The following is a 16,755-nucleotide window of genomic DNA, read 5'->3' as shown; positions in this document are numbered from 1 at the left end:
CCAATATCTGTAATGAGAATAAATCAATTCTGGAACACCTTACTTTTGAGGAATATAGTGTCACAGACAGAACAAAAATAAAACTTGATTTCTGACTGAGTTTCTTAAATTTGAAACTCTGAAATATAGAAATTCAACAAAAAAATGAGATACATACATTGAACATTTCCAGGAAAAAATAATCTGGATAAATGCAATCCTGAATCTTAATACTATAATTTAAAATGTATACCCCTAAAAAAGAACTTTTTAAAGCCTTGTTATGAATCTTCAAAACCTTATAACTTAACACTTTTAATTCCAGAAATCTTAATTGCTTTCAGTCTGCTTTGAAAACTAAGTGATTATGCAATCTGAATAACACGTCTAGAGGAATGATTATACCTTTTCATGGATATACACTACTGAAAGAACTTCTTGCATTTACAGAAGTCATCTTATACTGCCTAAATAATTCAGTCATTCATACTATAATTAAACATTAACAGGTAAACAGATTCTTGATGAGTCTAGCATTGTAGGAAATGGGTAGAGAATATAATTCCTATTTTTTTAATCTATTTACAACAGGCAATTTTATATTTTGTTTTTAAGTTTCCTGCATGTACTCATGAATAACATATTTGCGCCTCCATGTTACACAGTTAACACTCATAGTCAGTTTCTCTCTTTTTTTTGTTTTTTTTTAAGTGACAGACTAATAAAATTTGAAGACTTTTTAATCAAGTACAGGATAACTAAAATTGAGAATTTTCCATTTTACAAAATGCTGTCTTATTTTATCACAATTAAACATTTTTCCTTACTTGAAATTCCTAAAGAATCCAAAGACAAAGAAATGTGCTAAATATTAGGCAACAAAGAGAAAGAAAAGGAGATGTAAAAGTATTAATAAGGTATCAAATGGGTAATTTGAAAGAGTCATCATTGTGCTTTCCTACTATCTCTAAGGCAGTAGCACTTTTTATTTGTTAAAAACTAATTATTATCTCAGCGACATTTTTATTTTATAAATTATAAAAGGTACTTACATTGAATTTAATTATGTCGTATATCAAGTATCTAGGAACAGCCTGTCCATTTACTCTGTCAATAATCATTTCCTTAAAAGAGAAAAGAAGGTAAGTTTATTCACACTTTAAGAGCAATTTCTTTAGTTTGATTAAAATATAACATTCACACAGAAAGTACATAAATCATAAATATACAACTTGATGAAATTTCAAAGTGAACACACTTCTACACGGATCAAATCAATAGACTGTCAGCAACACAAAAAACCCCACCATGAATTTATTCTGTATTGCAATAAAATCATATGACAATGTCTCCTCATTTTTTATATTTGAATTACTATTCTACATTTTATGTTTGAATTACTAAGCAACTATTAGGATAAAGAAACTACAAATTTTAAATTCTAAATATCAGAAACATTTAAAAAATTAATTTTGCTAAATCATTATTGCTTTAAATTCTGTTGTATGCCAATTGCTTTAATCATAAAATCTATAGGTATAAATGGTGCCCTTATTATAGATAAAATCTCCATGTGACACACACAGTCCTTCTTGGTTCTGTATCCCTCTACTATGATCAAAGGGAACAGGGCAAGAGAATATGATATCACATATCACAGCCATTAAGTGAAACGAACTTAAAATCTGCACTCTGACAGAAAAAAGAAAAAGGATACTAAAGGATGATTACAGGCATATAATGTAGGATTTTTTTTAATTTTTAATCCTTTTTTTTTTCTGCCATGTCATGCAGCTTGCAGGATCTTAGTAATTCCCTAAAATATTAATTCTTAATAATAGGTTTTAACCTAAAATTAATATTCTTTCCTCATATTCTTCCTAGGAAACTAAGCAGTCTTTTTATTATCTAATTTCATGACAGAATATCCACACACAACCATCTAAAATTACAAGGAACACACTGATCGAGGACAAATATATTTTCTAGTTTTAAGCAACTATCACCAATTGATTTCTTTCTCAAATATGTAGTAGTTAAGCTATAGACATTTATTTATGGTTATCATCTTGAACCCAACACTTGACATAAATCACTTTCATTACTTTAAATTTGTTTACTGAAATATTTTTAAGTACTTATATCTGAGAATTTTATGAGCCAACAAGGTAGTACCAATAACAGGTTTCAACTAATCTTTTCAAAAATGTGTGGATGGAAATTAAGTGGACTTCCAGGTTCAGACAGCAGACATCACAGAATTTCCCTCCCAAATTACCTGATGAAATGAGTAAATACATATCTTCTTCAAACATTAAAAATAACAAAAAAGAAAGTTTATTATCAGCAAACTAAACAAGTAAAAAGGAATAAACAAACCAGTAAGCTTTAAAAACTGATAGCCATGGAAACTACCAAAATTCTGGTAAAACAAAAAGGGTTCACCTCCAAGCCCACTAAATCCCCAAAAGCCCTACTTGTAAAATGACAAATCATTGATAACTGTCACTATTACATTCAGATATAGAGAAGGAAACTCAGTGGTTGTTCCTGTTTTTTTTCCCTCTTCCGATTAAAGAGTAATTAAAATAGCAGAACACTCCTCCTGCCTGAAATAAAGGCTACGGGACTGCGTGCTGAATTGGAGAAACAATCTGAGCATTATTGGAATAAAATATAGCTCCCAACTAGCTGAAGAAAACATTCACCCATAGTTTTTAAAAGAGAAGAGAACCCAGGGATTCTAACAAAGACCTAAGCTGTGTGGTGGACAAAATATATGAAGTAATGATCTTCAAGGCACTGGACATCCAGCAACAAAGTACAGTAACTCCTAGGAAACAGTAAATAACTATATGAGCCCTACAACTGTCCCAGCTTATTGGTCGAGGAGAGTTTCCAGGCTTCAATGCAGGCAGCGGGAGCCCAGGAGAGCCCAGCAGTCTCCCTGAATTGAGAAAATAGAGCAGGTTGTCGAGGGAGACCAATGAGGCTAGAGTTTTCACAGCAGAGGATAGCGTGGGAAGAGGGACGTCTGCAGATAGACCCCCATGAATATTCAGCAAAGCATGCATGTGAGGAAACTACTCAAGGTCAGGCAAAGAAGCACCCAAAAATCTTAGAGAGAACCATACATGGCACTCAACAAGGTTGGTAATAACGCCTGTTCCCACCAGCCAGATTAGAAAGTCTCATAACTCACAGGGCATTGAGTACTCAGAAGGATCTTGTCTCAGTAGTGGAGGATAATTATCCCTAGACTTAAGACTCCTCACCTAACAAATCTTAAAAACAAGACTCAAAGGTACAAACTAGTTCCAAGTAAATTAACTGCATCTCAGAACAAAGCTCAAGAATATTTATAGGAATACAAAAATATTGAGCCCGCAACAAGGTAAAATTCAAAACGTCTGGCAGCCAATCAAAAATTACCAGGTATGCAAAGAGACAAAAATATACAACTCATAAAGAGGAGAAAGAAAATCCATCAAAATAGGCCTAAAACTGTGAGAGACGTTAGAGCTAGCAGGCAAAAATATTCTAACAGTATTCCATATATTCAAAAAGGTAAGTAGAGACACAGAAGACTTAAAAAAGACTCAAATTCAATTTCCAGAGAGGAAAACTACAATGTCTGAGGTGAAAAATACTGTGGTTGGGATGAACAGCGGTTTAGATGCTGGAGAAGGAGAGATTCATGAACTTGAAGACAAATCAATACAAACTATCCAAAATGAAACACAAAAAGAAAATTTGTTGTTGTTGTTTTAATGAAAGAACATTAGTAATTAAATCTTCAACAGGTGGAAGGGTAAAAATGCACAAAAACATTCTACTTTTGATGAAAATTGTAAACCCACAGAAAAAAGATGCTGAATCCTTTATTATGGGCCCTACCAAAAAAACCCACAAAATCTGCATGTTTGACTTTCCTATCCTCTGTACTTTTCCATATTCCATTGCCTTTAGTTGAAGTTCCCAGGCATCCACTCTTCTGCCTACCCATTTAATATTTCCTGAGCCCAAACTATACGCTATGCTCTAAGTGCTGGAGAAGTTAAGCACACAGTCCCTAGCTTCAAGGGGCTCAGAGTCATAGAAAGAGAGGAAAATATAAAAGTACCTAGGTCCAAGGAAGAGCTACAGTTTTAATGATAGATGGTCATACACATAGAGTGACCATGTAGCTATCCGTCTAAACCAGGATACTTTTGAGAGTGAAAGAGATGGCTATTAATAACTATACTAAGACAACAAGTATACATCTTTACTATTCCAGTCAAATAAGGGCATACTGTATAAACATAAGGAGAAGGAGTAGTTATTTCTACTTGAAGAGTAAGACAAAGGTTTGATAATAAGGTGAGAAACCCATTAGCTGAATCCTGAAAGAGGTGGTGGATATCTTCTAGCAGGATGGTGGACAGGCCAAATGGTATTTAAAAGGCATGGAAAAGGTGGTAAACTATCCAAAGCTCAGTAATAGGTGGGACTTATGCTTTCAAGGGCTCACAGTCAAAGATGATGCTAAAGGCTTAGGCGTGGCCCAGATAAAAGGAATATTACATTGCGTACTTTGGCTTTCATGCTTTCGGCAATGGAGAACCACTGAAGGGGTGTTTGGGGGTTTTTTAATAAATTTATTTGTTTTATTTATTTAGTTTTGGCTGCGTTGGGTCTTCGTTGCTGCGCACGGGCTTTCTCTAGCTGCGGTGAGCGGGGGCTTCTCTTGTTGCAGAGCATGGGCTCTAGGTATGCAGGCTTCAGTAGTTGTGGCGCACGGGCTTAGTAGTTGTGGCTCGCGGGCTCTAGAGCACAGGCTCAGTAGTTGTGGCGCACGGGCTTAGTTGCTCCGCGGCATATGGGATCTTCCCAGACCAGGGCTCCAACCCGTGTCCCCTGCACTGGCAGGCAGATTCTTAACCACTGCGCCGCCAGGAAGCCCCCACTGAAGGGTTTTAATGAAAGGAAGTAATTAACTGTGGAAAAACTGTGGGCTTTCAAAGCTCATCTCAAAGGTAACCCATTCCTTGAAATCCTTCCAGATAAGGCCCACTTGGTTCTAATTATCATAGTTAAGTGATGAAATGTTCCTGAATTAGATAGCAGTGGTTGCATAATCTTGCGAATATTAAAAACCACTGACTTATATACCTTAGAATGGTAAATTATATTTCAACTTTTTCAATAAAGTTAAATTTTAAAAAGAAAACGAAATCCTAAAATCAGTTCTTCAGAGTGAAGGAAAATGATGGAACCCCAGATACACAGCATATATTAAACGTCAGCTATGTACGTGTTGATTACACACGTTCTATAAATACAGGCACAACAAAATGACTAAAAGGAAATACATCAAAATGTTAAAATTTAATCTCTTCTTGATAGTTGAGTTCTATTTTATAACATACAGACTTCCTAAAATTTTAACAATGAGCATGCATATTCCTTTATAAAAAATTAACAGATGAAAAGACATGCCATTTTCCCAAGACTTTTGTATTAACTTTAATGATTAACTGCTATATCCTCCTCTTATCTTCAGTATAAAATTGATTGAACTTCACTGATTTGTTTCAAGTGAATTACTGCCGTATTTCTAAACTCCTATTTTCCACATTCTGTGGGTCAAAGAACATAATCTAGAGAGCAAAACAAAAGCTTCAATGCTCACATCTGACAGCCAGACAATTAGGCAGTTTGAGTTATTCTCGGATTTGGAACTTTACAAAAACAATTTGCAAATGAAAATGTAGAAGAAACAGGAAACTACAGAGGACTGTTTTAATTAACTAAGTGGAAAAACAGATATGGCAACTATAATTCTGGTCCAAGTAAACCGACATCATGAATCATATTGCTATTTTAAAACCTCACAAGAGTCTATTATGTTGCTCTCAGTTATCCAAGTTTGGGATGAAAATAAATAGTACTAAGTTAAATCTGCAGGTGGTTAAGCATCTAATTTTTAATCAGTATTTCCTACCTGGAATGCCCTTGGCCCATGTCCAAGAAAAATCTCTTTCTATAGAAATCTTCCCATATCTAATGCCAACTCCTCTATAAACCATCTTTAGTTCCTAACTAGATGTAATTCATTTCTCCTCTAAACCACCAAAGGACTTGTTTTAAATGCCAATCTTCGGGTTATCGTTTTATTCATTACCTATCATTCTCCGTCCCGACCCAATGAAGTAAGATGTCTCCAGGGTGAGGCCTTCTCCTCAACCTTCTAAGCAATGCCTGCACTCCTGGTATGGTACGTGATAGGAATGAAAAACTACACTAAACTTTTGCAAATGCTATAACTTGAGAGTCTTTTTCTTCCTTTTATTTTATGAATTACAATGTTAAAAAACTATCTTAAATAAAATGAAAGGAACAAAAATCAAAATAAATATTCTTGCTGTTCCCATGAACCAATTACCAGAGCTGCTGTATTGGCAATGCAGATTATGGACAGCACAACTCCAGGGGTAGCCGTCACATCAACTACGATAAGAACGGAACACCTTAGAGATGCACAGTAGCAATACTTCCAACCTTATGCAGTGGCTCTGTCAACCACAAGGGGGTGTGTGTGTGCACGTGCAGCATACGTGCGCACACACGCACAAATGTGTTAAAAAATTTACGTATATATGTCAAAATATTTTACCACACACACCGTCACTGATATGAAAATTTATAATACTAGTAGCCTCACAGAGTGCACAGTACAGACAATTCTGTTACTCTATAGTTACTCTTTGTTCAGTCTCCGTTTGCCACTCAGTCTCAATCAACTATACTACCTTCTTTCCTTCTTTCTAATCTTTATATCCAGCTCAGTCAACCTCTCCCTGGACTCCTGTCATCACTCTTTAGGACCCATCTAAAATTTTCCTTGATCTCATGTCCACTGCTCTTCTCCACACAACCTCAAACTCTCACTCTCTCTAGGTCACATCCTGAACCTTCTCATCACCCAAAACTATACCTCAGAAGTGGCTGATTCAAACATCTCATTCTCCAATCACAGTCCTCCATCTTCTGGCTTGCACACTCCAATATTTACCTGGTAAATTTTTAAAAAAGCAATGGGATGGGGGCAACAAGCATTCAGGTCACTTGGAAAATGGTACTCCCTCTGTTAAACAAATAAATACATATTTTATGCATGTGGCTTTCATTAGGGTAATTCTATCATTGAGAGTTTAAATGAACATTCACAAGCTACTCACTATTTTCCCAATATCATTGGTATAAATCTGAAAGAGAAGCAAATTTCATCTTAAGACAGGAAGCATTCTCATACAAATTCCAGAGACTATTAGCCAGATATAGTTCAATCTGCCTTGTGAAAAAGGTTCAATACTGAAAAAGTGAAGAAATATTAAAGAACATGAGTAGCATCCCTGTAGAAAAGAAACTTACAGTTGTGGGAAGTCATAAGAAAGATGTAGAGTCCCTTTTCCCTCAAAAGAAAAATAGTGAAGGTGTGGCAAAGAGATAAAACCACACAACCAAACATAGCAAACAGAAAGGTAAATGGTCTGGAGATAAGCCTACCAGAGATCATTCTGCAGAGAAAAATACAAGCTTCTTGTTGTACAGATTTGCACATGAAGTGTAACATACTAATTCAGGCTAACTTCCCAAACAGCCTTGTTCACCCGAAAGCTAAATAAAGAGAGCAAAATCTAAGTGACAAATTTCAGAATAGCCAAGAGATTGGATATCCTTGCACTATCAGACATTAAATTGTATGCTAAAGTTACAGCATGTAAGTCAACCTAAAACTACCACAGGAAGACCAAAATATTAATGGAATGGGAAAGCGAATCAAGAAACAAACAACAATATAAGGGAATCCCATGTACGATAAAAATGATATATCTAATTAACAAGGAAAAATACATTACATTAGCAGACTGGTGCTGAGGCAACAGTTTAGACATTTGGAAATAAATAAAACTGTGTCCCTACCTTACTCCTTTTACCAAAATGTATCGTGGATAGATCAAATATTTAAATATGTAAATGAAACCATAAAAGTATTAGAAGGAAAAACAGGGGACTATTATAATAATTCTGAAGTAAAAACATCTCTTTCTTAAAATGACATAAAAGCCAAATATTAAAAACCAAGGTGTTTAGCTACTATATATAAAATAGATAACTAATAAGTACATACTGTATAGCACAGGGAACTCTACTCAGTACTCTGTAATAACCTATATGGAAAAGAATCTAAAGAAGAGTGAATATATGTATATATATAACTGATTCACTTTGCTGTACATCTAAAACTAACACAACATTGTAAATCAACTATACTCCAATAAATATATACTTTTTAAAAACCAAGGTGTTTATAATTTACCTACATAAATTTAAACTTGTGCCACGGAAAACACCAGAAAAAATAATATTTTTTCAAAATATGGGTCATAAGGGAATACCCCAATAGACAAAAACTTCTCATAAATCAGTAAGAAAAACATGAACACCCAACAGAAAAATGTATGAAAGATCCGAATGGGCAACTCACAGAAGAAATATAGTAACTCTGTACTGTACTAAATACAGTAAAAAAGAAGTGAAAAAATATTAAACCTCCTTAACAATTCACATAAATTAAGAGGTAAACATTTATTTCACTATGTGCCAGACACTATTATCAGCACTTTATATAAACTATCCAACTTAATCTTCACAACAGCACCAAGACCTAATAAGTACTGTTATTAGCCTAACTTCACTACAGATGAGGAAACTGAGTAAATGATATTAGGGCCCTCATACAATAACTCATGGAGCCAATAAGACACCATCAGTTAGAGTCAGGCTCTTAACCACTATGCTATACTGTCTCCTAAAATGAAAAAGTCATTTAAAATTAGAAGGTTTTAAATTTTCAAAACCCAGTGTTTAAGTCAGTGCATAGATCCTTTACAAATGGATGGCTGAACTGTACATGTGTTCAAACTTCCTGGAAAGAAGGGTGGCAATTATACATGTCAATGTTTAAAATGGGTAATGCCCTCAAATCCAGCATAGTAAACACAGTACAGTGTATCAGGTTACTGTCCCTGCCTTAGGAGGACCACTCCTCTTGTACTCCAAGTGGTACTGCCACCAATGAGTTCCTGGCCTCCACTGTCACTCTTCCTTGGATATATATATAACTCAGGCAAGGCCCTCTGGAATCTTCCCTGGGATTGATATATAGATATTGGGAGAAAAAAGTTCCCTTTCTGCTTGGGTTGCAAGGCAACTTGCCTCCCACATGGAAAGAGCCTTCATGCAGAGTGAGAACAGACAGACAAGTAAGCAAAGAAAGAGAGAGAAAGACAGCATGCCCAATATCACTTGAGTCCCCAGATCCAGCCTGAAGCAAGCCAAGCTGAAACCTAATTATTCGTGCCAATTTACTTCTTTTTTCCTCAGTTACTTTAAGTAGAATCTCACTTCTAAGAATCTTAATTATAAAACTGCACAACTGTGAAAGAAAAAGGTATAAGGATATGCATACAAGTACGTCTTATAGTACAAAAAACTACAAAAAATCCAAATGTCCACCAACAGAGGGCTGGCTAAATTAATTACAGAATTGTTTGTCAAACTTGCCTAATTAAAATCACTTGGGCATTTATTAAAAATAAAGATAACTTGACCCCTGGGAGAGTCTAATTCACTAGGTCTAGGATAGGCTACTGGGATAGGCCATATTTTTAACAAGCACCCCCTATAATTTTCATAAGCAAGATAGTCTGGAAACCCCAAATTACAGTGTTTACATATACAGTGGTCTATCATTCAGACTTTTATGTGAAAAAGGTCCAAAACACATTGCTGAGTGAAAACAACACAAATTACAGAACAGATTAACATTTAAACCTTTTCATGCAAAATTATGTAACTATCCACGTGGGTACATATTTGACCAAAGTACTCATTTTCAGCCAGGGCAGAGGTACCTGTACTCAGAATCTTACTAGGACTGGAAGGGGTCCCAACTCCCCAAAAGATTCTGATAGACATTCTGTTTAAGAATCTATTCTCTGAGTTACTGTTACTAATATGAATGTGAATCCTTCAGGAGCAGATGTTAAGATTGAATGTTCTGGCACAGAGAAAAGTCTGGAATAATGTTCATCAAAATGATAACAGAAGTTACTCCAATGGTAGGAGTTCATGTGATTTTTTACCAGCTTTTTTGTAACGTTCTGTATTATTTTAATTTTTATTTACAATGAACCAATACATTTAGAATTGGGGAGAAGAAAGCTGTCTGCACAGGAGAAAGTTAAAATATTTTTAATCAAGTAATTTTGTGATTATTAAATATAGATTTTCTGAATGGGAAAATTCTTATCAGCTTTCAAAATTCAAATGTAAAAGTACAAGTGGCTGCTTTCAAAGGCATGATCCTCTTTCAACAAGAACTATTAGTCCATATAGCTAAAGAACCAAGGAAAAATGTGATATGTCATATCACTCAATTAAAATTCGACTGACAAGTAAAACAATAAAATGAGTTTTTCAATAAGAATTTTTTTCCATCACAAAGAACAAAAAAATTAAGATTTAATTTTGTTCACTTATTCTGTATCTAAGACAATGATCAAGTGACAGTAAGTGCAGGTAAGAGATAAATGGAATTTAACATCTTAACAAAAACTAGATTCAATTTTTTAACTGTCAATTATACACCAATAAAAAAAACTTTTTAAAAAAACTGGATCTGATTCTAAATTTCCTGTTTAATTATTAAAAATACACATTTACTTGCACAAGAAAGAAAAACAGCAATGTTTGATTTTTTTAAAAAAAAGATAAAATATGACTTACCCCATCTAGGAGAGTATTTGATAAATGCATGCGGAGATCTTTACGAAATGGAAATTCCAGATTTGAAACATGAAACACTGAATTATCTCTATCAATCATAAAAACTTCATTTGTGCCATCAATCAACATCATATACCTTAAATGAAACATTAAAAAGATAATATTAACAGTAAAATTCAAGAATAGAGTTGTAAGAAATAACAGTTGAATTGTTTTTCCTTAGACTTACAATAGCTGCCTGGAATAATGTTCACCAGAGTCCCCCCCTCCACCATCATTCAGATTAAAGTACCACAAATAACAAATTCTTTTTTAAAGAAGTTTTTATTTCCTATAAAAAACATAGGGTATAGAGAAATCAAAGCTCTTTATGGAAACAATGTGATGTTCAAGAGCAACCTTATAACCCATCTTAGGAGAGAACGGTTGTCTAACTTTTATTAGATCTTAAACATCAAAGTTTACAAAACACACAAACACACATATATGTAATTATGGAATTTTATTGGCCCAACAACTATACAAATTAGGGGTTACTCTCTCCACTTTGCAGTAAAAAAAGAAAGTGATTTGCAAATGGCCAGACATCAAAGTACCTAATGTTCCTTCTACCACACAACAGTGAGCAGAACAGCTAACCCCTCTCTTTGAATTAATGTGATGATATAACCAGATACCACCATTTCAGGTACAATGCTCATTCATTACTATAAAATTAAAATATTTTTTAACACAAGCTCATGAGAATTTTTATTAGCCAATCAATATATGGGGGAATTTATATACTTTAAAATGTGTCATCCTTCAAATGGCCGAGTTACTATCACTGATTCCCAATTAGTCGATCGTCAAGAACAGAGCTCTACTGCACACCATATATAAAAATAAAGTCCAGATGAATTCAAGTCAAGGAAATTACAGACCAACAGGCTATACTACCAAACAGATAATAGCAAGATTTGGGATGAAAATGGAGACCATACCCAGGTACCAAACTCTTCAAAGAATGAGAGAAATCTGACAGCAATAAATTAGAAAGTTAAAAGTCATGAGCCTCAAAGGAACAGAAGAATCACTGTGCAGTTTTGTTTGTTGTTAAATGAAACACTGGAAGACTAACAGTCTGGATGTTAGTCCACTGAGAAAGGAGGAGAATGCGGACCATCTGCCTAATTTCCTACCCATGAGGTAGGTCAGAAAAAAAAAGCAGCAACTCAAAGATGGAGCTAAATCAAGTTAAGGCTGGGGAACAGAAGAAACGTTCAACAAAGAGACGGAAGCAAACATAGTACATGGCGGCTAATATAGAGGACAACTTGTTTCCCACAAACAAGTGTTCTAAAAAACAGAGAGACGTGTTCAGGACAGACGAGGAGAAATGGGAGGGCTGATTAAGGTAACAGAAGTGTGTGACAACAGGCCGAAGAGCAGCAAGGTAGACCAAAGGGGCTGACTTTTGGGGACTGGATTGGAAGCATGCTGTTACTAGTGTTTTCAAAATAATTAGTCATAGCAGGCCCCTGGAGAGGAGGTGAAGGACTTGGGCCCTTGCTATGTATTGAAAGGGCTGTATCCTTAGGAGATGGGGATTGTGAAGACTCAGATTGCACTTGGAAAAAGAAAATCAGCCTCAGTCTGGACTGACTGTGCATCTGAGAAAGTCAGACCAACTGCCGGGCCAGCAGGCTGGCAGACAACAGGAATACTTAGTTCCCAAAGCTCTCCTGCACATGCTTTCCAAAAGCAGCAAATCCTGGTAGATAGGGAGAATCTAGTCTTCTTGAAGAAGTCAACCTTGCCCTGTGTGGTGTTTCAAAGAGAATTTAAATCAACATAAGAATAGGGCAAATAAGGACTTCCTTGGCAGTCCAGTGGTTGAGACTCTGAACTTCTACTGCAGGGGACATGGGTTCGATCCCTGGTTGGGGAACTAAGATCCCGCATGCCGCGCTGAGTGGCCAAAAATAAAAAAAGAATAGGGCAAATAAAAAGCCTTGTGATACCTTCTGCAAAAATGGTACTGAAGACACAATCCATCATGTTGTTTAAGGACCTAGGTCAGCATTTTGCAAACCTTATTATTTACTTTTAGGATTTCATGGCAAAATAAATTAGGGAAACACTATATCTTTCTCTGGGAAAGTCAAGATACATATCAGGAACATTTAAGGTTGTAAGAAAACATGTAAGGAGTAACTCAGTTTTCCTGGGTCTCTCCCATGTATATAGGAGGTATACACGTTATTAAACTTTTTCTCCAGTTTAAAAAAAAAGAAAACATACAAAAGTCTGTTTATCTTATTTAGCCCATTATTTCCTAAACTTAATCCTGATATCTGTTAATATCCGGCAGAATTAGTATTCTTTTCTCTCTTTTTTTTTTTTAATTTTTCGCTGCGTTGGGTCTTCGTTGCTGCGCGCAGGCTTTCTCTAGTTGTGGTGATCGGGGGCTACTCTTCGTTGCAGTGCACAGGCTTCTCATTGCGGTGGCTTCTCTTGTCGCGGAGCATGGGCTCTAGGCGTGCGGGCTTCCATAGTTGTGGCACACAGGCTCAGTAGTCGTGGCTCGCGGGCTCTAGAGTGCAGGCTCAGTAGTTGTGGCACATGGGCTTAGTTGCTCCGCGGCATGTGGGATCTTCCCAGACCAGGGCTCGAACCCGTGTCCCCTGCATTGGCAGGCAGATTCTTAACCACTGCGCTACCAGGGAAGTCCAGAATTAGTATTCTTTATTCACAGTTTGAGAAAAGCTGGCTTATGCTAACAAATTTCAGAATTCAGAAAAAAGAAACAGGACTTCCCTGGTGGCACAGTGGTTAAGAATCCGCCTGCCAATGCAGGGGACCCGGGTTCTATCCCTGGTCCGGGAAGATCCCACATGCCGCGGAGCAACTAAGCTTGTACACCACAACTACTGAGCCTGCACTCTGGAGCCCACGAGCCACAACTACTGAGCCTGCGCACCACAACTACTGAAGCCCACGCACCTGGAGCCCATGCTCCACAACAAGAGAAGCCACCACAATGACAAGCCCGTGCACCGCAATGAAGAGTAGCCCCCGCTCACCACAACTAGAGAAAACCCGCGTGCAGCAATGAAGACCCAACACAGCCAAAAATAAAAAATAAAAAATAAAAAATAAAATAAGAAAGAAAGAAAGAAACGGTTTCCCTCTTCTGATCATAAGATGACAACAGAAATTATATTTCCCTTTTCACTGGCTGCCCAGAAGCTCAGAATTAAATATTATGTTCAAATAGAATAAGTATTAAACCCCAGGGTGCTGGTACATTTTGCTTTTTCTGTCATAATTATTCTCTATTCATTTTTTAACACACTTATTTGAGATATATATATATATATATATGAATGCATACATATCTTACTATCAGACTTTTCTTTTTACTTCAAGTGGAATATCAATTAAAAGAAAATACTATCTATGTATACTTATGCATAAACAGATTTAAAAGACCAAGGAAGGAAAGGCATTAGAAGATGGAATTCACTATAAAGGATTGCTCATGGGAAACTCAGCTTGCATCTGCAGAGATATCAGAGAAATTATTTAGCAGTTGGTATTCAGGGATTCTTCTGCACATATAAATTTTCAGGCTTTGGAACAGAAGTTTCTGGAATGTGATTTTTGGTTTGAACTCCAGTCATTCCGAATCACATGTACTTTTGTTACGTGATACCCATGAAAAATAAGAAGGTATTTTCTGTTAGGGAAGAAAGGTAAGGAATGTGGAAATAACCTCAATTGCAAATTTAATATACAGAATTACTAAGTTATTTGTATTATATCCATTCTCATTAAAGACAAAAATACAGAAGTTTCACTGAATTAGAAAGCATTGATTCACTCTTTATATTGAAGTATATACACCAAACCATATAAATAACAGAAAAGCCAAATTTATAAACTGCTTTTATTTATTTGTTTGTTTATTTATTTATTTATTTATCGCTGCGCTGCGCGGCTTGCGGATCTCAGCTCCCCGAACCCTGGGCCCTCGGCAGGTAAAGCGCAGAGTCCTAACCACTGGACCGCCAGGGAATTCCCGTATAAACTGCTTTACTTTAAATACTGGCTTTCCAGCTTGACTAGAAACTTATCCTTCGCAGCAGTCACTGAGATGTGAGATAGCTAATCAAGTAAAACCACCAATTATACATTAATACAATTCAGGAAGTACATAATTAAAGAGGAAAACTGATTAAAAACAAAATATTGGTAACTAATACCACCTTAGAGTTTTAACTCACATTCCTAATAGTAGTCTGAGGGTAAAATAATCTTTAAACATCTTATAATTTAAATTTATCACCAATATTCATTAATATGGAAAGAGATCCACAATATATTAAATGAAGAAAAAGCAAGTTAAAAATCAGAATGTATGACTATGAGGGGTAGGGAGATAAAACTCTGTATGAATAGTAAAATAGACAGGAAAGCCTACACCAGAGAATTATCATCTCTATGCGGAATTATCAATAATATTTGCTTTCCTCAGTATACTTTTTTGTACTTTTAAGAAATTATAGAAATAAGCACAAATTGCTTTTACAAGCCAGGGGGAAAAATATTAAAGCTACAGAAAAAACAAAAAATAGAAATACAGTCTAATCAGAGTCTGAGAAATGTTTTTTCCTTTGGCAATAAAGTAAGATGGGATGTTAAACCTCGATGGTCATATACCACAGCAGCTTCAACATTAGAAGGTATTTCTCCTCTCCTATTATAAAGCATTCATAGTGGGTAATAAAAACAGAAAAGTTGATCATTTAAATTGATTCATTTCACCACCATCTCTTGTACCAATTCCTATCAAACTCACTATGGTTTTTTGTTTTAAATGATTAACCAGTTAATTTTTTAAAATATTTACTAAAGGGCCAACAAGTTATCAGGCACAGATGCTAGAAAAATATAACAATGAACAGCACAGGTTCTTCACCTAACTTCATATAATTTGTACCCTTAGCAAGAAAACAAGACATTAAACAAATAATCCCAAACATAATAAGTATTGACAAGGTGAAGTACTAGGCACTACAGGAGCATACAAAAGGCAGAACCTGTCAGAGTTTAGATATCAGGAAAGGCATCCCAGAGGGATTCTCATGTAGCTGATAATAACAGCAGGTTATGATCACTTAGTGAGCAATGGCTATGCAGGGAGCAGTGTTCAAAGCCCTTTATATTAACTCAATTAAGCCTTACAACAATCTTACCATGTAGAGAAAATTATTGTCCCCATATTCCAGATGAGGAAACTGAAACCACAGTAAGTAACCTGCCCAAGGCCATAAAGCTGGCAAAATAGCAAAGGTGTTATTAAAACCTAGACAATAATCTATCTCGACAGCCTCTACAGTATCCTGCCTCTACCTGCATTGTGCAGAAGTTAACCGAGCAAGTTCTGTGGGGGGTGGAGGGAAAAGGGAAGGGGAGATGGGGTATGTGGTGAGAACCAGTGCTTGGTACAGTCTACCAGTTGCAATATCCTTGAGACAAAAACAGAAGGTGCGTGTTTTGGCAACAAAAAATTCAGAATACAGAAGAATGGAGAGAAAGACGGAAATGGCATGGCTTGAGTCTAGAGAAGTAGTCAAGGACTTAGTGATTCATGAAAACTCTTTTTCACTTTATTCTAGAAAGTGGAAAAACCACTTGCATGAGACAAACAGAAACCATAATGGGTAATTCAAACCCAAGAGATGTAATACAGGAAACTGGTTACAAAGATATTGGAAAGCTGAAAAGGTTAACAAGGGAAGATGAAGATAACAAGAGATGAGTAACTGCAAGAAGCACTACCACCCAAAGGGCTGTGGGAACAAAACGGAAGAGGCGTGTTATCAGAGGCCAGGAGCTTGGAGGATGGGCGTTGCTGAGCCTGGAAGAGGGTGGGGAGGTCCACGGAGCTCAGGG

At 36.0% G+C, this 16,755-nt stretch overlaps 1 protein-coding gene across 4 annotated transcripts in view; it reads right to left on the bottom strand.

The window, feature by feature from the left end:
* RNGTT (RNA guanylyltransferase and 5'-phosphatase) overlaps window positions 1–16,755 on the bottom strand; it is a 289,984-nt gene that overhangs the window by 209,989 nt on the left and 63,240 nt on the right. For all 4 annotated transcript variants that reach the window (XM_057528022.1, XM_057528020.1, XM_007195944.2 and 1 more), the window contains exons 9-10: window positions 10,816–10,951; window positions 1,032–1,103 (exon numbers count right to left, since the gene is read on the bottom strand). In XM_057528022.1, the coding sequence (XP_057384005.1) occupies window positions 1,032–1,103; window positions 10,816–10,951 (208 nt within the window). The remainder of the gene's footprint in view (window positions 1–1,031; window positions 1,104–10,815; window positions 10,952–16,755) is intronic.

Source organism: Balaenoptera acutorostrata, chromosome 14 (genome assembly GCF_949987535.1).
Source record: "Balaenoptera acutorostrata chromosome 14, mBalAcu1.1, whole genome shotgun sequence".
In the NCBI taxonomy this organism is placed as follows: Eukaryota; Metazoa; Chordata; class Mammalia; order Artiodactyla; family Balaenopteridae; genus Balaenoptera; species Balaenoptera acutorostrata.
Note: the sequence above shows the minus strand (reverse complement) of the source record. Positions and strands in the feature narration are given on the sequence as shown.